The 21812-nt window shown below is 56.8% G+C and overlaps 1 protein-coding gene across 33 annotated transcripts in view; it reads right to left on the bottom strand.

The window, feature by feature from the left end:
* Positions 1-21812, bottom strand: part of CACNA1G (calcium voltage-gated channel subunit alpha1 G) — a 66709-nt gene that overhangs the window by 21221 nt on the left and 23676 nt on the right. For 23 of the 33 annotated variants that reach the window (XR_750434.2, XR_750433.2, XR_750435.2 and 20 more), the window contains exons 10-23: positions 15455-15606; positions 14473-14658; positions 14240-14354; positions 14001-14156; positions 11027-11095; positions 9430-9514; positions 9153-9346; positions 6250-6681; positions 5287-5387; positions 4962-5085; positions 3243-3311; positions 2912-3096; positions 1830-1956; positions 95-220 (exon numbers count right to left, since the gene is read on the bottom strand). Coding sequence is in view for 29 of the 33 variants with exons in the window: in XM_010386160.2 (XP_010384462.2) it covers positions 95-220; positions 1830-1956; positions 2912-3096; positions 3243-3311; positions 4962-5085; positions 5287-5387; positions 6250-6681; positions 9153-9346; positions 9430-9514; positions 11027-11095; positions 14001-14156; positions 14240-14354; positions 14473-14658; positions 15455-15606 (2121 nt within the window). In the remaining 4 variants the exon portion in view is untranslated. The remainder of the gene's footprint in view (positions 1-94; positions 221-1829; positions 1957-2911; positions 3097-3242; positions 3312-4961; positions 5086-5286; positions 5388-6249; positions 6682-9152; positions 9347-9429; positions 9515-11026; positions 11096-14000; positions 14157-14239; positions 14355-14472; positions 14659-15454; positions 15607-21812) is intronic. The other 10 variants (XR_750436.2, XM_010386159.2, XM_010386170.2 and 7 more) reach the window with 1 other exon arrangement.

Below are 21812 nucleotides of genomic sequence, written 5' to 3'. Positions count from 1 at the left end.
GGAGCCCACCAGAGTCAGCAGGTATCATTAAGCATGGCCCTGTGCCCCCTCCAGCCTCCTTCACCACAGCCCCACCTCTGAGCCTGGGGCTCACCTGGCCAAGGTTGTCAAAGTTGTACTTGTGCCGGACCCAGCGGTAACTGGCCTCAGCACAGTCCGATTTATTGGTGATGTTCCTGGTATCCTCGCCCTGGCACACGAAAAACTTCCCTTTGAAGAGCTGGACACACATTCCCAGAGACAGAGAAAAGTGAGCTGTGACCACAGGAAGCCCAGGACTCCTGAGCCCCACCCCCACACCATCCTGGGCACATTTTGGGTGAGTGTGGGGTGCTCTGCTCTGGGGTCAGAAAAGTCAGGGAAACACTGACAGGAGCCTCCCCTGCCGACACCCCCTTCCTTTCCAAGAGTGGGAGGAAAGGTCATCGAGGCTGGCAGTGGGAAAGGGTGAAGGCACGTAACAGCCATTCATCTTCCACCAATGGTTAGGTCAGGCGTGTGCCAAGTGGGGGTCCCCAGCATCATCTGGGAACATGCTAGAAACACACATTCTCAGGGCCAGCCCAGATCTACTGAATCATATACTCCGAGTTGGGGGAGCAGCGATCTTTTAACAAGCTGTTCCGGTGATTCTGACGCAAACGCAAGTTTGAGAACCTCTGAGCTAGGCATTTAATTCTCACAGCAACTCTGGGTAGGGGAGTGGGTATTACCAACTCCACTTTACAGATAAGAACCACTGAAGCTCAGAGAAGTTAATCCACTCACTAACGTCCCACAGCCAGCAGATAGCAGAAAGAGGGCTCGAATCCAGGTCTGTCTGATTGGAAAGCTCACCCTCATTCCAGTGTAAACCAGGCTATGACTACTGACGAAGAAAGGAAGGCAGGACCGGGGGCCTGAGCAAACTGCTCGAAACAGACTAAATTCACCAGAATGACTGGGCTCAACAATGGTTCACTCTACTGACCCAAGGAGGCTGGGAAGTGGGGAAGGGGAGGAGCACTGGGTGGGAGTGGGGAGGGTGTACAGAGAGGCACCACACAGCTTTGGTAAATGCACCCCAGCCTGGTCCCTAGGGCTAGCGATTTCTAGGAAGCCAGGGAACAGCCCCCCACCCAGGGCAGAGTGGACATCCCAGAAAGCCAAGGGAAGGAGGGGCGGGGAGGGGAGGGTGTAGCCACCCAGGGGCTCCCACGCTGCCTGAATAGCCAGCTGTCTACCCTGTAGCTGAAACAGCTGGAGCCAAGGGCCCTGGAAGACTACGATGGAGGGGCTCCCCGGCCTCCCGAGGCGTCTGCTGAATCCTGCAGGCAGCTCGGGCTCTTTCTCTTCCAAAGCCAAGTCTCCTCCCTGGGCCCAAGGCCAAGTTTCCCCAGCAGCCCCCACTTCCTGCCTCGTCTGGGGTCTGCACCCGCCTGCCTGCCAGCACGCTGCTAACCTGGCCCAGCTGTCTGGGCCCTGGATCCCCAGACCTGGCCTGCAGCCCACTGTGCTCGAGCCGGGAAGGAAGGGAGGGGATCCCGGAGTAGACTGCGGGCCAGCCTCTATGCTCAGGGAGTGCGTGCAGAGGGCAGGAAGAGCAGCCTGCAGCTCCCATGGCCTGAAGCCTTTCTGCAGCCCCGGTCCTCCTTGGGGCCTTCCTCTCATCTCCCAGTTTTCTTAAAAATGCCCAGGAGGTAAAAGGGCCTAGAGCCTGGACGGGAGCATCCCTGCTTATTCCTTCCTGGAATGAAGGCAGTGGCAGCTTGAGCCATAAGACCCAGGGGCCAAGGGGAGGGGCCCTCCTCAGGCTTTCACCGATAGCTGGCCCCCAGAACCCCACACACCTGCACCCCCAAGATGCCGAAAATGATGAAGAAGGCACAGCAGATGACTACAATGTTGCCGATGGGTTTCAGTGAGGACATCAGCGTCTCCACCACCAGCTTCAGCCCCTGCGCCCGGCTGATCACCCTGGGGAGGGGAGGGAGGGAGGTGACAGGGCTTTCCCCAGCCCGGACACTCCCTTGTCCCTTGACCCTGCTCCCCACCCCTAACCTTGGCCACTGGTGCCTTCCTGGCCTCTGGTGGCAGAACACAGTCCTCTTCTCACAGGACCCCTGCCATCAGGACCCCTACTGTAATCTCTCAAAACAAGTGGCAGAGATCCCCATGCCCCACATCTCCACCTCCATCCCAGGATGTCAAATGTATGACCTGTTTGGGCTGGGAGTGGGGAGGATTCAACGCAAGTGAGGCGTTCCCTAGGGACGCAGTGTATTGTGGGTTGGGGGTACCAGGAGATAAACTTGTAGGGAAGCAGGCAGAGAGGGGGAGGGGCAGAGGGAGATGGACTATCACAGTCAGGGAAGCATTGCCATTAGTCCATATCATCCCCGTCCAAAAGAAATCTGAGTTGGGGGTGGTGACGGGCTGATTGGAAAGGGATTCCTGAGAGGGTAGATTCCTGGCCAGGAGAAATGTCACCTGGGGGTGGTCCCTGGCAGGGGCCTGAAGATGGGGAAAGCCAGCAAGAGGAGTCTGTCACCTCACGGGGAGGGGCTGAGTGTCACTCCTAGGGGCCACACAAGGGAGAGCTGCAGCTGAAGACTGTGAGCCCCTTGGCCCCTTGTGGCCCCTTGTGCTGTGCGCTGCACGGGGCTGCAGTCACCTTACATCACATGGTGTGGCGGCCCTGAGGAATATGTCATGTTGAAGAGGAGGAAAGCAGGTGTGTGCCTGGAGGGAAATTACTGGGGCCGTAATCTGAGTGCTGTCTGGGGCAGGGACAGGATCATCTGTGGGGATCACAGACAGAAGGCTGGCCTGTGCGGGCTTTTGTTTGGTGGCAGGGGGTGCTGGTGGTCGGAGGTGTCCCTGCGGAGGGGGCCACCTGTTGGAGGTGTTCTGGTGCTGGGGAGGGGGTCACCTGAGCGGGCGCAGGGTCCGCAGCAGCCGCAGCACCCTCAGCATGCCCAGGATCTTGGTGCCGCTGTCAGAGACCATGGACACCAGAATGTCGATGACGGAGATGAGCACCAACAGCCCGTCCAGCACGTTCCAGCTGCTGCGCAGGTACGCCTGCTCCCCGAAGCACCAGCCCAGCGCCACCACCTGGGGACCGCCGCCTCGTCACCGGCCGCGCTCCCTGCTGGCCCCAGCCCTGCCCTGCGTTGCAGCCAACCCTCCCACCCTCAGCCCAAGCCGTCTCCACCCCCAGCAGGAACCAGAGGGCCCAAGCCAACACCAGCACCCATCACCTTCACTGTCATTTCAGCCAGAAAGACTGCGGTGAAGATGTAGTTGGAGAGGGTCAGGAAGATGCGTTCCTGCGAGACAGGGAAGACAGGGGTTGCCTGACAGGAAGCCCCCACCCTTGGGCCAGGTCTGCTCTGCATACACAAGTCAAAACCTGCTTCTAACGTTTGACTCAGAAAACGACTCCCACCCTCCACAACAATGCAGATCACGCCCCTCTCATACACACACAGAGCCAGTGCCAGGTCCCTGGACTCCCCTGCAGCTCTGCAGACAGTCGCACCCCCGTCTGTGACCAGAGCTCCCCGCCCCTACAGCCACTTAGCCAGAGGGGAAGAGGATCTGCACCAGCAGTGCTGTGATCTGCGTCCCGTCCCACGTCCTAAGCCCTATTCCCTGGTTCCTTTTAAAAACTGCGGCAGGATCTCACTTGATCTCTGACCCCTGCCCGCCATCCCACCCTCTTCACTTGCTTTCCTGCTGCGCGCCCCAGAAATGGAGCAGCAGTGGAACCTGGGGTCCTGACACAGACTGTGCACTCCCAGGCCCAGGTTGGGGCAGGGCAGGGAGGAAGGCCATCTAGTTCCCTGGCATCTGTGGACTGAGTCCCTCCCTGGGTGACCAGGAGACAGGCGCAGATCTCTAGAGAGGTGGCGGGCAGAGTGTGAGCACAGAGAGGAGGGAAGGAGAGGAGCAGGTACGGTGACAGAGCTGGAGATGGAGGAGCTGAGTGGGAAGATGGTGAGAGAGACGTGGAGACAGTGACATGGTGACAGAGAGCTCTACAGCAGGGCCTCAGGCGGGAGGCAGCCAAGGCTGGAGTGCAGCCAGCGCCCCTGCCTTACCCTGTGACTCCGGGTATGAGGTCCCCAATGCGGGTGCTCTCTCACCCGCCTAGTCCTGGGCTGCTCCCGCCATTCCTCAGGCTCCCTCCACCCCAACTCTAATAGAAAACAGAAGCCCCAGCAGCACTGAAATGTAAACAATGGTGTGGGAGATGGCAAGGAGGGATGACAGGAAAACCCTGGCCACCTCTAAGCAAGTGGTGTAGCATGCCGTGAGGGGAAACACAGCCACTCCCCACCCATCCTTCTGGAACCAGAATTGCTGCCGACAGCGAAGGGCTATGATGCCAGGCTGGGAAGACACAGCTCCCAGGGCCAGCTGGGCCCACCCTGAAGGGGTTCGACCCTGGGGCGGTATGTCCAGGGACTCTGGCTCTCCTTCTGAGAAGGACTGACAGGTTCGCAACTAAGCAGAAGTGACCCATGTCCCCACTAAGGCCCCTGAAAATCTACTTGTTTTTGACCTGGAAGGACTACCAGGAGCAAAAACAGTTCCCATGACCGCTCTGCATGCCCCCAAGTCCCCGAGGCAGACTGAGCAAGATGCCTCCCCGTCTGCACACAGCCTCTGCACCACCCCAGCACTCCCCGACTCACGCGTGTGCCCCACAAGCCTCTGGCTCATGAGAAATGGCCTGGAGTGAGAGGAAGCACCCAGCTGGGCTGGTGTATCATAGAAGGGAAACTGAGGCAGGAGAGGACACAGGGGGTGTCCTGGGGACCAGCATCTAGTGAGAGACCTAAGGGAGAGTCCTGGCTCCCTCGCTTCCTGCTGTGTGACCTGCAGATCAGCAACTGTGGCCTCCTCGCCTCCCTCACTGGTCCTGAATGCAAACCCCAGGAGAGGCCTTGCCCTGAGTGGGGCTGGTGACTCACAGCGCTGTGGGGGTCAATTTTGGGGCGCTCCATGGCAATGGTGATGCAGTTAAGGAAGATGATGACGAGGACCACGTGGTCGAACATCTTGTGGGTGATGATCCGGTGACACAGGAGGCGGAACCTGCCCAGGCACAGAGGCAACAGCTGAGAAGAGAGAGGCACCGCCCGCAGCCCCTACCCTTCCAGAGCCTTCCCAGCTGAGGCCACCCCGCTCACACCCCCAGGCAGAGTGCCACTTCTCAACTCCCTGATAGCATCGCCAGGGGTAATTTCCCGTGAGAAGAGGTCGGGACACAGGTCAGACCCCTGCCCTGTCATTTACCTGGACTGAGGAGGGAAGATGTAGGCTGACCAGGAGTCTCGCTCAAGGCAGCAAGCAGGGAGTCGGGCTCGGATCCACGCGCGGACCCGTTCCCCTTTGCTCTGCAGAACAAACACTGGAGTATGAGCAGGACCAGGCCTCCAGGTTGCCTGGCTCCTGGCTCCTCAGCAGCATCAGGACCCTCACTCCTTGTCTACCCTCTCCCACCTGGGGCCCAGGCTCTGCCCTGCCTCTCTTCCTTTATTCCTAAAGCCACACTCCTCATCTCCCTGTCAACCTTGCCAGGCCCCCTCCTCATCCCTGAGGACTCCTTGCCTCTCCATCTCCTCCCTCTCCTCCCCTGCATCCCCAACCCTGCTCTCCCCAGTCCCCACCCCTGCCTGCAGCCCAGCCCCCGCCTGCCCTTCCTGCTGGGCTGGGAAGCAGCATCAGTTATCAGACACTGGCTCCACACATCTGTCTGTTCAGAGACACACCTGAGCTGAGGAGACACCGGGCCTACTCTTCACGTGCTAACCCTGAGGTCACTGCACCCCGTCCCCGGGGGGAATGGTGGTGGTGAGGGGGTTGGGGGAGGGGCACATGGGTATGGAAGAAGTGGGAAGTCAAGGCTTGTGATGAGGTTGAGATGAGAAAGGGGGATGGGGGGGCATCAGTTTGGAGAGATGAGCGATGGGTCTTTCTGAGTCACAGGGGGAGGGCCATGAAAGATTCATACACATCTGCCCAAAATCATTCATATCCACCAAGGGTGGCAGAGCCGCAGCCCCAGGCATAGGCATGACAAGGATCTGGGGTTTGGCAAGGCGGGCAGAGGGAGAAAAGGGACTGTTTGGAGCTCGGTTTCCAGCTGCCCCTTGATATCCCCTGGGCTTGGAATGGTAACTCCCTTGTACCCTGCCAGGCCAGGCACAGCTCCCCTCCCCTCGGGGCGAGGGGTCACTGTGCCCACAGGGGCCTCACCAGGTTGCCCTCGTCATCCGCGTCATCCCCATCCAGTGGGGGGTCGTCGGGTCGCAGGGCCCGGGCCAGGCGCCCCGAAGCCGACTTGCCATTGCAGTCCTGGTGCTCAGAAGCAGAGCCTCGGCCACTGGCAGTGCGGTGCAGCCCTGGCACCTGCAGTGTGTCTGGCAGGTCAAAGGAACTCTTGGCCTCCCGCTCCAGGGACTCTCTGTGGCGACGGTCGCTGCCCGCGGGGCTGGCCCGCTCCTCTTCCGAGCTCTCCTCCTCATCCTGGCTCTCCTGGCCTTCTCCCGACAACAGGGACCGCCGCTCCCCACTTGGGCTTCTCCGCTTCAGGCTGGGGGCACGGCCGAGGCTGTTCCGGCTGGAGCGCCTGCTGGTCCAGCTGCTTGCAGCGCTCCAGGGGCTGTGCGGGGAGCTGCGAGCGCTGGGCTGTGGATGAGCAGGGGAGGAGTGGTCTCAGGCAGGGCCGAGCAGCCCTGTCCTCTCATGTGCACCCGGTCTCCTGGGAGCCTCACTGGCATCACATCAAGTGTAGGGGTGTGAGCAGGAGCTCTGGACTCTGATGCCCGTGTTCAGATCCTGGCTCACCCCAAACAACTGAGTGACCTGGGGCAAGTTATTAAGCCTCTCTGTGCATCTGTTTCCTCATCTGTAAAACAGATATGGCAATAGAGCTCATTCCTCATTTAGTTGGTAAGAGAAGTGTTATAATCAGCTCATGGGCAGTATATATAATGGGGTGAAGAAACGCAACTCAACAGCAAAAAATTAACCCAATCTAAAAAATGGGCAAAGGGCCTGAATAGACATTCCTCAAAAGGAGATACAGGGCCGGGCACCGTGGCTCACACTAGTAATCCCAGCACATTGGAAGGCCAAGGCGGGCAGATGACCTGAGGCCAGGAGTTCAAGACCAGCCTGGCCAATGTGATGAAACCCCATCTCTACTAAAAATACAAAATATTAGTTGGGTGTGGTGGCGCATGCCTATAATCCCAGCTACTCAGGAGGCTGAGGCAGGACAATCGCTTGAACCTGGAAGGCAGAGGTTGCAGTGAACTGTTGCACTCCAGCCTGGTGACAGAGCAAAACTCCATCTCAAAAAAAAAAGGAGACACAGATGGCCAACAGGTATATGAAGAAATGCTCAATGTCACTAATCACCAGGGAAATGCAAATTAAAACCACAGTGAGTTATCTCACACCTGTTGGATTGGCTACAAGAACGTGATGAAAGACAGCAAGTGCTGGTGAGGATGTGGAGGAAAGGGAACCTTCGTGTCCTGTTGGTAGAAATGTAAATTAGTACGGCCGTTATGGAAAACAGTTTGCAGGTTCCTCAAAAACCTAAAAATAGAGTTGCCATATGACCTAGCAATTCCACCACTGGGTATTTATCCAAAGGATTTGAAATCAGTATGTGGACGAGATACGGACACTCCTATCTTCATTTCAGCATTATTCACAATAGCCAATATATGAAATCAACCTAAGTATCCATCAGTGGAAGGCTGGAAAGAAAATATGGGCCGGGCGCGGTGGCTCGCGCCTGTAATCCCAGCACTTTGGGAGGCCAGGTATTTGAGACCAGCCTGGCCAACATGGTGAAACCCCATCTCTACTAAAAATACAAAAAATTAGCCAGGCGTGGTGGCACATGCCTATAATCCCAGCTAATCAGGAGGCTGAGGCAGGAGAATCGCTTGAACCTGGGAGGCAGAAGTTGCATGCAGTGAGCTGAGATCGCGCCACTGCACTCCAGCCTGGGCGACAGAGCAGAAAGGAAAGAAAAGAAAGAAAATATGGCATACATGCACTGTGGAATACTACTCAGCCTTAAAAAGGAAGACTGTCATTTGTGACAACACGGATGAACTGGAGGACATTATGCTAAGTGAAATACACAAGGCACAGAAAGACAAATAAATACCATATGATCTCACTTATATGTGAAATTCAAAAAAATTGAACTCATAGAAGTAGAGAGCAGAATGGTGATTAGCAGAGGCTGGGGTTGGGAAGGGTAAGGATGGGGCCAAGGGGGAAGGCTTAGCCATAGGATACAAAATTTCAGTTGGACAGGAGAAATCATTTTCGAGATTTATTGCACAGCATGATGGTTATAGTCAATAATAAGGTAATGTATATTTCAAAATTGCTAAGAGAGTAGATTTTTAAATGTTCACACCACACACAAAAACATAAGTATGTGAAGTGATGCATATGCTAATTAGCTTGATGTAATCATCCCATAATGTATGCATATATCAAAACGTCACATTGTGCCCCATAAATATACATGATTAGTATTCGTCAATTAAAAGTGAAATTTTAAAAATTAAAAATAAATAAAATCACCAGCGCACGGCACCAACACTAGCCTCCCGGATTAAAATGCTGGCTCTGCCATTCCCTTCTGCAATCTGAGGCTCAAGCCTCCTCTGTAAAATGGGAATCGTTGTGGTATCTACCTCCCAGGGTTGCTGTGAGGATTAAATGCATTTAGAATGCTTCGGAGTAGTGTTTAGAAGAGTGTCTGGCACATAATCAGTACCTAGATGAGGGTCTGCTACTATTATTATTCGGTCTTGAGGAGGTAGGGACACCCCACCCCCATTTTACAGAAGCAGCTCAGAGAGGTGGTGTCTTGCCCGCGGTCACTCAGCTAGGAAACAGAACAGGTCAGCTTAGGCCCTGTTCTTTCATCCCCCAGACTAGGGCTCCTTGCCTGGCTTGCATCACCGGCTCGGACTCCCCAGGGCCTTGTCCAGGCACACCCAGACCCCATCCAGCCCATGGGGCAGGGGCTATGCCCTTGGACCCGCCTGCCTCCATCCTCTCCTCCTCCTGTCCTCCTTGGAGTATCTCCCACGGTCAGGGTACCCACATGCACCCCCTACCGGTGACTTCATCTCGTGGGCTGCCCCGGGCTCCGCCGACCCGCTGCTGCTGGTGCGGCGCGACGTGGGGCCCAGCGCCTCGCCCAGGCCCGTGCTGGTGCTCTTGGGCAGCGACATGGGTGTGGCGGCCGTGTGGATGATGAGAGGCGGCAGCAGGCTCTTCCGCAGCTCCGGGTGCTCTCCCAGGGACACCACTGCAGGGGAACAGAGGGAGAGATCCCGAGTCCACTCAGGGCTGGCCCAGGGCCCAAAGCCGTACCCCAGGATAGGTACTCACGGGCCAAGCACTTCTTCCTGTCCCCATCGCCATCCAGGCTGGGTGAGAAGAAATCGGCCTCTGATTCGGACTTGTTGGCATCTCCCTAGGGCAGGGAAGCAGCGGACCATTAGGAATCGGGCCAGGCTGGGGAGGTTGGGATGGACCGGGCCTCCCTCTCTTCACACACACACACCACATATAGGCCACAGGAACCAGCAACCACGGCACGAGGCATGCACCGGCGCAGGCCAGACCCCCCAGGCTTAGGGCCCAAGGCTTCCCAGGGCCCCATCCACCTCTGCCTCTCCAGCCACAACTCAGAAAAGGCCACGTCTTACGTGAGCCCACAGCACAACCAGCCTGGATGAACGGTCACCAAGGTTGGCTGGGGAGAGAAGGGGGAGCTAGGTGGTGGGTGGCACAGGCCAGAGGGGGCTGGGGTCCTGGGGACCTGAGTGAAGTGGTCACTAGAGCCTATCTTGCAAAAGTCCACTGGAGGCCCTTTGCTTTCTCTCCACAGCTCCCCTCCCCTGAGCCTCAGACTCGAGGACCCTGGAAGGAAATTGAAAGACCCCAGACAGAGCAGCTCAGCCCGAGGATGCCACTTCAGTCCCTCAGTGTCTTCCCTTCATCTTCCCCAAGTCCCAGCCCCCTCCCTGGCCCCATTTTTACCTCTCTCCCTGTCTCTGGGACAGTTTTTTCTTTCTTCTTAGCAGGTCAGTAGGTTCCCCAGTAATTACACACTTCTCCTTAAGAAGTTATTAAAAAATACTTGATTGCTACTTTTGATAAGGACATAAATATTGGGTAATTGGCATCTCAGGGGATCATTTTCATTAACTCAGTTTACAGCCCTAACGAGGCCTTTAATTATCAAGTGGGATCTCCAGGGGCCTGCTCGGGATATGCAGCACCATGGGGTCCCACAGGAATGTTGGCTTTGCCCCGAATTCTGGTGCCAGGGCAGGGAACAGCAGAGCACAGGCTCATCATGGGGCCAGAGGGGAGCCAGCCCTGAGAGTGCCAGCTGGACCTAACTGGGTGATGAAGGGGCCAAAGGCTCAGAGTGATTTAAAATATTGGTACATTTTGGCAAGAGCCACATCCCATCCCCACATCCTCCAAGGACTTGTCCTGAGCTGAGGCAGCTTGCGGGGTCTCCAACAGGAGCCTGGGGCAAGGGGTGAAGGGGTGGGAGATGGGGGAGTATGGTCTATGGCCACAGATCTTGACTCCACTGAAGCCGGACGTCTGGGACTCCTCCGGGACCTCAGCACAGGCACGCACACACAGGGTGCCCCACACATGGGGTGCCGCACACACGTGCACACAGAGGATTCTAAGTCCCTTCCTTCTCCGGCCCATCCACCGGTCTGGCAGAGATGGAGATGGTGCCCTTGGCGGGTTGATGGGGACAGAGGCAAGGAGGTACCTCCCTTCCGTGTCCTCAAGGGGGAAGGGACTTAAAATCGAAGCAAACCTCACAACACCAACGACCATCACGGCTATGACAGGTTGCACAGCAGCGGAGCGTGAACACGAGCACAGAGACACGGAGGTGGAGTGGAGGGGCACGGGGCACGGGAGGCATGCCGGCTCATGATCGCGTACCTACCCCCTGGGAGTCGACAGGCAGCTGAATACAGCTTAACTGTCCACTCGCATCTTCCCGTTTGCTGATTTCCTACAGGGAAAGGGGGAGGCAGGGGAGGGCCGCTGGTCACAGGCGCTCGGGGCCTTCAGATATCAGCAGTGTCGAGAGAGGATGAAGAAAAGGAGGGGCACAAACCCCACAGCAGGGGAAATGAGAGACACGGGGAATAGGGGGCAGAGAGGGGATAGAACAGCCTTCCAGAATTCAACTACAGGCCCTCGGGCCAGAATGAATCTGAAGGGTGAGGGCAGAGGCCAAAAAGATGGGGACAAGGGCAGGAAAGAATCAAGTCCCCCCATAATCCTAATAATAACAGCCACCATTCATGAAGGGTGTGCCCGGCATGGGAAACTACCTCCTTAACACCAGCTGGCTTCCTTGCAAGGTAGGAAGTAGGTTCCAGGATCGCCATCTTACACAGGAGAAACTCGAGATTTGGAGAAGTTGAGAAAACTGCCCCAAATCATACAGAGTAAGAGGTGGATCTGGGCCTGGAACCCGAGTCTGTGGCTCAGAACACCCCTCTCCCCTCACTGGCTTGGAGGCAGCGGGCTTGGGAAATGAGTAGGAAGCAGGGAAAGGAATGGACAAAAGTCAGAGTCAACACGGAGCCAAGTCAGGCCTCATAACATCTCATGCTCTCGGCTTAAGTCCCTTCAGATCAGAATAGATCCAGCTGCCCCGTTTGAGATGGGATGTGACAAGTAATGCTGAGATGATGGCTCTGATGTTGTTTAGTATCAATTAATGGTCTCACACAGGGCCTGCTGCCTGTTCATTTAATTAAGTGTGTGAATGATAAATACACAGGGATTCAGGGCGCTGCCCCCTGCAAGTCAGGAAATCACCAGCCAAGCAGGCTGTGTCCCTGGACCACCCCCTCCTAGCTCCTGGCAGGGTAGCAAGGCCAGCAGGGGGGCTACCCTTGAGGCCTCCTGCTGCAGAATCCCGCCAAAATGCGGCAGCCACTTCCTCTGCCAAGGTGGGTTGTCTTATTTGTCAAAATAAAAACAAAAATCCCAGGCCACCACAACAGCAAAACCAGACTCGCCTGCCAGACCGTGGGGCCCCCGGAAACCTTACCCAGGAGAGGGCAGGGGCCTTGGAGGTGTCCAGGCCATGGGCATCGAAGGACACTCCCCACCCCTGCCCACCACGTGAAGGACAGTGGAGCAACTGGCCCATCCCCTCCCATGGGCACTCCGAGGCCACAGTTACTGCCCACTCCCATGGACAGGGGATGTTCTTAAAATCCTTTCTGCATCCCACCCCAGGCCTGAAGATCACAGCCCAAGACGCCGCATCCTGAGTGAGATCCTCCTTGCAAAGGTCCTGACACTGCAAAGGTTGGGGAGGGTGTGGCTGCCCGGGCCTTGTTGAGCCCTCACACTGGGGCAGCTCCCAGGCCCCCAGCAGGGCCAGAGTGACCAGGCTGCCCCAGGGCCAGGCTGCTCTCATTCCCACACTCCAGCTTTCCTGTTGCCTAGCAACCAGGCCGCTGGGCTGCACTCCAGTTAACAAGGTGTTTGCTGAAAGGACCAAGTGCTGGGGAGGGGCCATCTGTGCTGGGCACCTGCAGACCGCCTTGGCGGCTGAGTGGCAGAGGAGGGGAGGGGAATAGGCTCACAGTGTTTTCCATTTCCCTCCACAGAGCTGCACGGGAATTTTTCTGAGGGAACCGTGGCTGGCAGGAGCGGCCTTTGGAAGGGGCCAGGAGGCCTGGTCCTCACTCAGCTCCTCCTCTTATAGGCCCTGAGCAGCAGCAGAGTGAGTCTACCGGCTCTTGTGGGAGCACTGTGGTGCCCCTTAATTCTTCAGGCCTCAGGGAACCCCCAAATTAGTGTCCCATTCCAGGGAGCATACTGGCGTCCCTCCCTTCCTGCAAGAGTCACAGCCATCACCAAAGCCTCCCCTACCAGCTGCCCTGGCTGCCCCATAGCGGGGAGAAAATGCGGTAACGGATAATTACAGACTGAAAACGGTAGCAGGGAGAAAGGCTAGTGTGGGACAGATACGCTGCACCCCACCAACCCAGTCGGCCTACAGGGAAAAGCCCTCCCTTGCAAGACTGGGAAAGAGTCAGAAAATAGATTTTTGTTTTTCCACCGTGTGCTGGGTATTTATAGACCAGGCCGCAGCGGGAGTTTCCATCCGGGTCACCCGGAGAGAACTGGACCAAGAGCTTCTCCAGACCCAACCTGCAGCATTTCTAGGTTGGGTCAAACTGCCCTGTTTGAGGCCCCAGCAAGCTGGGGTGGGTCTAGGGGCTTGGGTGGGAAGAGAGGCAGAGCTGAGGGAGAGGAGGGGGTGCAGTCCTTTGGGCAGAGGCTGCTTGCTGACACGGCAAGGGCAGGATCAATGTAAATCAATATTAATTGATGACGCTGCCTGTGACGAAGGTGATGGAGCCTGGGCTGGAAATAGGACGCTCATCTCTGCCATGCCCGTAGCTAATTGGGCTCATTTCTCACCCTGGGCAGCTAAGCTCTGCCCTGGTCTTAGTGGCATCTTCATCTGCTCAGTCAGAGCTCAGATGACTTGCACACAAGCTTCCTGCACCCCTCAGCTCAGAGGAGTCCTCTCCAGGTGTTCCATAGAGCACTGTGCTCAGGAGTCCAGCTGAACCACAGGCAGACACTTATCTGGTCTGCCTCTCTGGGGAAGGGGTCTAGCCAACACCGAAACGGATGTCTACTCAGTAGCTAAGCTTTGGAGGAGGAACCCCACACAACCATCCTGTATCCCATGTGACAAGGGGCTGCATGAGACCCGGAGCCTCCCATCCCTGGTCCGCCCTGGCTTAGTCTAAGAGGCGCTTCCTGTGGGACCTCCCAGGCCCCCAAAGTTGGCAGCAGAGGGAGGAGGCTCATGACAGGCAGCCCATTGGAAGTGGGACTGCTGTGGGCAGGGTGAGATGGGCAGGGCAGCGGGTTACCTCCGCCTGGAAGCCCTCCACCAGAATGGCGACCAGCAAATTGAAGAGCACGTAGTTGCCGAAGGTCATGAGGGCGATGAAGTAAAGGGCTGCCCAGGATGACGTGGAGGCCATACCATTGTACAGGACTTTGTTCCAGTCCTCCTGGGTCAGGATCTGTGGGCAGAGGACAGGAGTCAGGGCCTATACTAGCAGCACCTGACGGCCCCTGTCCACGCCCTGCCCTGTTACCCTCGCACCTGAAAGACAGTGACGATGGCCCAGAGCAAGGAGTCAAAATTCTTCCGGTCTGGCAGGGTGTCCCCATCCCGCTCGGAGGCAAACTTGCAGCCGAAGAGATGCATGCCCAGGATGCTGTGGGCACAAGGGGGTCACAAGCTAGGGGTCAGAGCCCAGTGCTCCCCACCCCTCAGGCCCTCCTGCCCCCAGCCTGGCCAGTCTCTCAGCTGGCACGGTGCCACGCCGCCCTCACCTGAAGATGAAGATGAAGAGCATGAGCAGCATGCAGAAGGTGGCCACGTTGTCCATGGTCTTCATGAGCACCACCAGCTGCCGCTGCAGCGCCGGCAGGAAGCGCACCAGCTTCAGCACGCGCATCAGGCGGAAGGTCCGCAGCACCGACAGGCCGCCCCCCTGCTGGCCCACAATCTCCCACACGCTGCAAAAGGGGCAGGCAGCCTGAGCCCTTGCACCTTCACTCTTTCCCCCTACTCCCTTGGAGAGGACTCGGTAGCACCCAAGGGCACATCAAGAGAAAATGTGGCACAGGTGGGCACCCAGACCTCCAAGCAGGAGCCTCCGAGATAGTGAGGATTTGGGTGACAGCCCAGCCCCCTCTGCCCTCTCATCCCTGCCAGAGATCACATCCTGGCAGCAGACAGCCCCCTCCCTAAATTTGGCCAATGCAACTGCATCAAGTTATGGAATATTTGCTTTGTTCTCTTCTAATGAAATCTAAAGCCAATTCCAAAAGCAATAAAGTGGTTCTCCTGGCCCCAGGCCTAGGGAGGAAGGAGCACTTTCCCAAGGTCTTGGAAACCCTAAAGCAAGTTGCTGGTGTCTGAGATGATTTCCAAGCACTTTTCGAGCCGGGCAGCTGGCTGGGCCTCATACTTCTTCCAACTCCTCTCTAAAGCCAATCCCCAACCCTCGCCCATCCCAGGCCTGGGTGGAGTCAAGGACAAGAGGTAGGAGTGGGGAGAGGAGACTAAAGAGGGTCCTGGGCAATGAAGAGGTGAGCCCAAGGTCCACATGAGCAAGGTAGGGCCAAGAGAGAGATGGAGCATGAGGACACAGACAGCCCCCCACCTAGGGGGAGTGGCAGATCCTGTGGGGTCAGTGGGGCCTGACTCCAGACCCCTCCACCCCAGGGGAATAGGTGGCATTGCCCCTGGCCCCAAGCCACCCCTGCTGGTATTCCTCAAGTGAGAGTCACTGGCGGAGGGTAGTCATACCTGATGACCACAATGACACCATCGAAGATGTTGTAGGGATTCTTGATGTAGCCAAAGGGACCATACACGAGCAGCTTCAGCAGCATCTCCAGGGCAAAGAGGCTGGTGAAGACGATGTTGCTGATTTCTAGGGCGTTGGTAAGCTCCTCGGGCTGCAGGGCAGTGTGGGATGTGAGGCAGCTGGTTTATCCCCGAGCCCCTCGACCCAGTCCTCCAAACATGGGACACCAGGGAGAGGAGGAGCAGGAACAGCAAGCTTGTGTAGAGGGGTTGCTGGATGCTCAGGCCCATGGGGAGGACCCTGCCCCAAAGGCTCCAGGAGGAAATGCACCCAGGGGCAGGGGCCCCAGGAAAGGGCCACGTGAAACACATAGCCGCAGCCATTCCCCAGCTCTGGGTCTCAGATTCAGGGGCCGCAGGCTTAACAGGAGGCCTGTGTTGTGGGTTCCGCCCTATCGCCTGCTGGGAGCTGCATGGCCCATCTTGACCTAGGCTACAATGTCAGCCTAGCGGGCCCAGGCCAGCAGCACGACAATGTTGGCGGATGTCAGAGGGTGATTGCCAAGGCCTCACAGACACACCCGGTCACGAAGCCCCACACAACGTCACACGTATTCCACAATTACTCTGTGGACTTGGCAGCATTCTCTTGGACAACAGCTGGCTACTCTTGCTTCCTTCCAGATACACACACACAAACACACACACACACACACAGAGAGAGAGAGAGAGAGAGAAATGCACACATTCCCAGTCGCACACATGGTGATAGACAGAATGGAGACACCCAGACACCCAGGAAGGGTTATCACAGTTGAGGAGACACCTGGAGCCTCAGCCTGAGCCCGGGACAACCTATCCTATCACTCACTGTGTGACCTTCAGCAAGATTCTCAACCTCTCTGGCCAAATGTGAAACACTGGAGGTATTTCCTTTCATGCTCCCTACCCGAATCTGGGATAGGGACAGAGGATGCACCCTAGAGAGTCCTCAGAAGGACTAATGACGAACCCTGTCTCATCTGCCATTCCAGCTCACTAGTGACCTCGCTTTCAATATGAAGTGCCTAGCAATGCACTAGGCATGAGAGGAGCTGCAAAAACATGCCAGCCACACGCCCTGCCTCCCAGGAGCTCAGTGTCTGCTAGAAACACGTTGTACACACACAAAACAGCTGAATAACCACAACAGGGCTTAAATGCTTCAGTGCCAAAATAAATTATCCAGGCGGCAAGTCTGGGAGTTCAGGGGAGAAGAGGTGAGGGGTGAACACGCAGAGAAAGGCTTAGTTGGGAGAGAGGCAGCACTTGAACGCCTGAGGGCTTGTGGAGTCTCCCCAGGCAAGGGCTTGGGTGGGGTGGCACAGGGTGGGGGGACCAGGAGCAACCTAAGCCTGGTTCTGGTTGAAGAAGGGAGGAGTGTGGCCAGGCAGAGGGCTGGGGAAGCAAGAAGAGATATGGTTGGCTCAATGGACCCCACTGTCCACCTGATGGATGTCTGGACAGACTAGGTGTCTGGCCTGGAGGGCAGAGGCCAAGTCCATAGTAGGTGCTCAAAAAGTTGGGGTTAATGAAACAATCAGATGAGGCCCTCATTCCATCAGACGCCTCTCCTTGCTTCTCACTGCCTCATCTGGCCAGCTGCCCAACCAAGCCCGCAGCCAGGCCTGGGGACAACCAAATGTATCCTAATGGCCCTAGTTTGTGCGGCCAGCTTGGGTGGGAGGTGGAGAGACTCGGAACAAGGGGCTTCTGACTAGCAGGTGAGGGGCATTTGGGGGCCTCAGGGTCAACAGCCACTCAGAGGGAGATAGGCTTTCAGACCGTACAAAGACAGGCCTCGGGGCACAGCCAGGGCCAGCAGGCAGGCAGAGAGCCAGCTGTACGGAGGGGGAGCAGCTGTCGTGGGGACCGGTATGGCATGGAGCCTGTTGCTGCAGCAGATCCCAAGTAAGTCGTTGCTCCATGGACTGTGAGTGGAGGCACTGCCACCTGACCTGGTTAGCGAGGTCACACAGGGCCGTTAAGTGTCTCCAGCGTGAGCACAGTACGGGAGGTGGGGCGGGGCCGGGATCAATGCACATAAAGCCCCGGGCTCAGACCCCACCTGCCCAAGTGGATCCCCTCTCTGTGCTTCCAAGTCGGGTCTGCCAGGGAGCAGGAGTCGGCGAACGCTCCTCCCTGTCACTCTGCCACTTGCTGTGTTTTCGGGCCCTGGATTAGATTAAAATGAACATGGACCACACAGGTATGATGTTTTACGGGTTCTCTGGCCCACCATGCACCTCCCCTCATGCCATTCACACAGTACTCCTGCCATGCTAGTCTCAGAGGAGCAAAAGATGCCAAGAGATGGAGGGTGACCAGTTCAAAGTCACAGGGCAGGAAGAGCTGGGGTGGGGCCCAATCCCACATCCCTCTGACTCCTAGAATATTACACAGTCAGGATTCGGAACCAAGCCACGGTGATGTTAAGGGGCTTGTGAATCCAGACACACAGTGGACTGGATACACAACATGTCTTCTAATGTAGATAAAATTATATTCAAATCAAAAGAGCTCTGGGAATAAAGACCAGCTCAATGTGAAGACACAGTCGAGGTACACTTATAATGGGCAAATTTCATGGCATATAAACCATACCCCCCAAAAGCTGCTAAAAACAAAAATTAATGAAACGTTCTTTTAAAAGTCGCTGAAAACACAGTAGCTTTTGATGTCACATATTTACTCAATCAGTGAATTCTAAAAGTCCAACTGCTACTGTGTGTGGAGAAGGAGACTGTTCTCTTCACTCCCCAGTGTTATCAACAGGGCTCTCAGGAGTCTGTACCGACGGCTCGTGGTCACATGCACACCTCACTCTCCTGCACACCGCCTAGAGGCTCATGGAGAAGGATGATGCTGGGCTCCTGCGAGGCCTGCCGCCCCATAAGGCCTGCCTCATTGGCCCTTGTCAAGGGCGGTGCCAGCAAAGGCTGGAACCCCTCTCTTGCCCAGCCAAGTGGCTCCGCGCCTGGAGAAACAGGGCAGCCTGATGCGGGTGGAAAGGGCCCTGCCTCGCTATCTCTAGTCTCCCTGCAACACTAAGGGTCAATGCGTCTTCTTCTCCCGGGCCCCGGTATTCCCTCCAGTGAGCCACGGAAAAAAGAGCTCTCCTCCCTCAGATAGCCAGGTCTGTCCAAGTTACTAAATTGGAGGCTGGGAACGATCTGCAAATGCAGGATGAGGACACTGAGACATAATCTTAGCAACAAGGTTGCCCCAGGGACTGGAGCTGTAATTACAGTTGAAAAGGGGCAGGGGTGAGCCAACATCTGCCAGTGCCCACCACAGGCCCCACAGGCCAACTAGGCTGAAGACCTCCTCCTGGGATTTCATTTCCTCCCTGCTCACAACGAAACGAGGGAGGGCTGTGAGCCTCCTAGACAGTCTGGGAAACTGAGGCTCCGAGGGGTGTGGTGCCTTGATGGAGGTCACACCGCCCTCCTGGAGAGGTGCAGAGCCGGGTCCGTTGTGCCTTGCTCTACATCTCTGCCCTCAAGACCCTTTCCACAACGTCACCCCCATCATACACCCAGAGCACAGGCAGAGAGACACAAACTCATCAGGCTGGAGCCAGCCTCCCCTCACTGGCTGTCCCCATCTATGGAAGTCCCTTCCCAGGTCTAGCCTGCATCCTTCCTGCTGTTCACAGATGTCAAGGCCCATTGGAGCTTTCTGTGAAATGAGGCCAGGCAGCCTGAGCTTATCCCACCCAGAGGTCCCAGGTCTCTTCTCTGTGCTGATGCAGACTGTAAATCTCCATCTCCCATCTCATAACACCTCCCCTCGGGCTGTCACCTTACAGCAGCAGTAAGCTGCTCAGTACTTCCCAGCACAAGGGCTCCCCAAGCCCCATAGCAGCTCCATCAACTAGCTCTAAGTGTGCCCTCTGGGTGCCGAACACTGGTGTTAGAAAGGTACCACCAACTCTGAGACTTTCTTCCTATGTGACCTTGGGCAAGTCCCTTTGCCTCTCAGATCCCCAGTGGCCTCTTCTGCTAAACAGGGTAACACTACCTCCTGGGAGGCTGCTCTACAGAAGAAAGGAGTGAAAGCCTGTAAGAAACCCCAGCCCAAGGCCAAGCTCACACATGGCAGAACCGATATCTGCAAGGCTGCAACTAAACACCACACTGGGGACAAAACCCAGGAGCCACAGAAGCTCAATCCCGGCTAAGGTCAGTGGGCCAGTGGGGAGGACAGCCCGGGAGGATGTCCACGGACGGTGTCCCCAACTGGAGGCAGCAAGGGAAGGGGTGTGCAGGGCACACTGCAGAACCAAGAATCAAGTGGTCTGCCCAGATCAAAGCGTGAGAGGGGCTGGTGGGAGGGAAGGCTACAAGGTCGGCAGGGCCAGGTGGAACAGCCTTCCTCTGCTCCCTGACTCCAGCTGGACCTGTCTCTGCCTATCACACTGCCACTGAAGCCCTGGGTGGGTGGGAAGGGAGGGAGGAGATGTGCAAAGCAGAGTATTAAGAAGATTAATCTGGCTGCAGTGGTGGCAGCATGTGGATGGCTTGGAAGGTAGAGACAGAAACCAATTAGGATACTGCAGCGGTCCAGGCAGGAGGCCTGAGAGTCAGCTCTGGCAAACAGTGATGTGCCTCTTGCAGGGAGGGCATGAGGGGCTGGACAGGCCTGGCCAGAGCTAAGCAGAGGCTTGGACCAGTCACTCCTGCTTTGCCCAAGCCCTACCCCAGCCAGCCACCATCGCCCCAGCTTCCATCTGCTCCACTGACCCTGAAATCTCTGCTCTTCCATTCAGACTCCTCGGCTTACCTCACCTCTGCTTTTGATGGGCCTTCCTGCTGCTCCCACCCACCCAGGACAGGGGCCCAGACAGGCTGCAGTGAGGCGGTGAGGGTCACTGGGTCAGTGGGAGGCAAGTCTTCAAGGAGGCGTGGGAAGTCAGAGAACACCTCGGTGGCAGGAGGTTTCCTGGAAATCTCACAGGCCTCATCATGTAGATCACGGTCCTGGTCTTTCCCAGCCCCCTGGAAGCTTTCCAGCTTGGATCCTCCCTCCTGCGCCCTCCTGCCCACTGGGCACACTGCTAGGTGTCATGGTGCCCCCAGGGCCTCCTAATCAGAGGCCATGCCAAGGAGAGGCTTTAGCTGCAGTCACTGCCTCTCTCCCCTCAGGGCAACATTCCTCAGAGTTCATTCTAAGCTTTTTCCCCTCACCAGCACCCCCACTCCCACCTCTCCCGCTGTCATTGGGATGTAGGTGACATGATCTTTCCCAGCTCCCCAAAGCCCTCGAAAGTAAACACACAAGCTAACTAGGCACAGCCACTCACGGTGCCCACTCAGCTTCAAGGCGGCTGGCCCAAGGCCCCTGCTACTTAAAATTCTAGAGCTGTAGCCAGGCGAGGTAGCAGGTGCCCACAGTTCCACCTACTGGGGAGGCTGGGGTGGGAGGATCGCTTGAGTCCAGAAGTTCCAGGCTGTAGTGAGCCATGATCAAGCCACTGCGTTCCAGCCCAGGGGGCAGATCAAGATTCTATATCTTAAAATAAATAAATAATAAAATGCTGGAGCTGCAGCCCCTGTGCCTTGTCCACCTGTACAGCCTCTAGACCATGGTGGGCCACAGCAGGCCACATAAAGGCTGCCCTTCTGACAAAGACTTCCAAGGGCTCCTGCCCTGCCCAGCCCCAGCCCAGGTAAGTGCCCTTGCCCTCCTCCTCTCCTCTGCGGCTCTGGAAGTGCTGAGTATCGCTTGAGAGAGGCACGAACCTGTGCTGACTGGACAAGTGATTCCCTGCGGGTGGTGGCCCCATGGCTGTCTCATGTCTTTATTCACAGTCCCTGGTTCCTCCCTTCTTAGGTCTCCTCTCTCCCCTAGGAGCTGCCTCAAATCTTCTAGACTCTGCTCTACCCCCTACCTGGCCCCTCGTTGCAGGCTTATATGGGGGGCTCCATGTCCCTCCTCCAAAGAGCTCTGTGTTGTGCACCCCACTGTCTCTCTTCCTCTCCTGGAAGGGAGCCAGTCATTCCTCCACCTGCACTTTGATGTGCTCCCCCGCCCTACCCCCCCCCCCCCCACCCCGGCTTCCCTGGGCCCTGGCTTATCAGTTATGCCTGCATCTATCACTTCTTCAATCTCCTTTTCCCTTGCCTAAAAGCAGAAAGCTTCTGTGGGACTTGAGACCCATTCAGTTCTAAACTCTGGGCCCCACAGCTCCAGCTCTGTCCAGGGACCCTCTTCCCAGCCCTCCTCTTAGTGGATGCCTCGGCAGCAGCTGAGCCTAGACTGGCCCCTCCCGCTGCAAGCCCAGCCTCCCTTGGCTTCCCCGAACCTGAGCAACCAC

Source organism: Rhinopithecus roxellana, chromosome 19 (assembly GCF_007565055.1).
Source record: "Rhinopithecus roxellana isolate Shanxi Qingling chromosome 19, ASM756505v1, whole genome shotgun sequence".
Lineage (NCBI taxonomy): Eukaryota > Metazoa > Chordata > Mammalia > Primates > Cercopithecidae > Rhinopithecus > Rhinopithecus roxellana.
The sequence above is the reverse complement of the archived record's forward strand: the minus strand, read 5'-3'. Positions and strand labels throughout refer to the sequence as shown.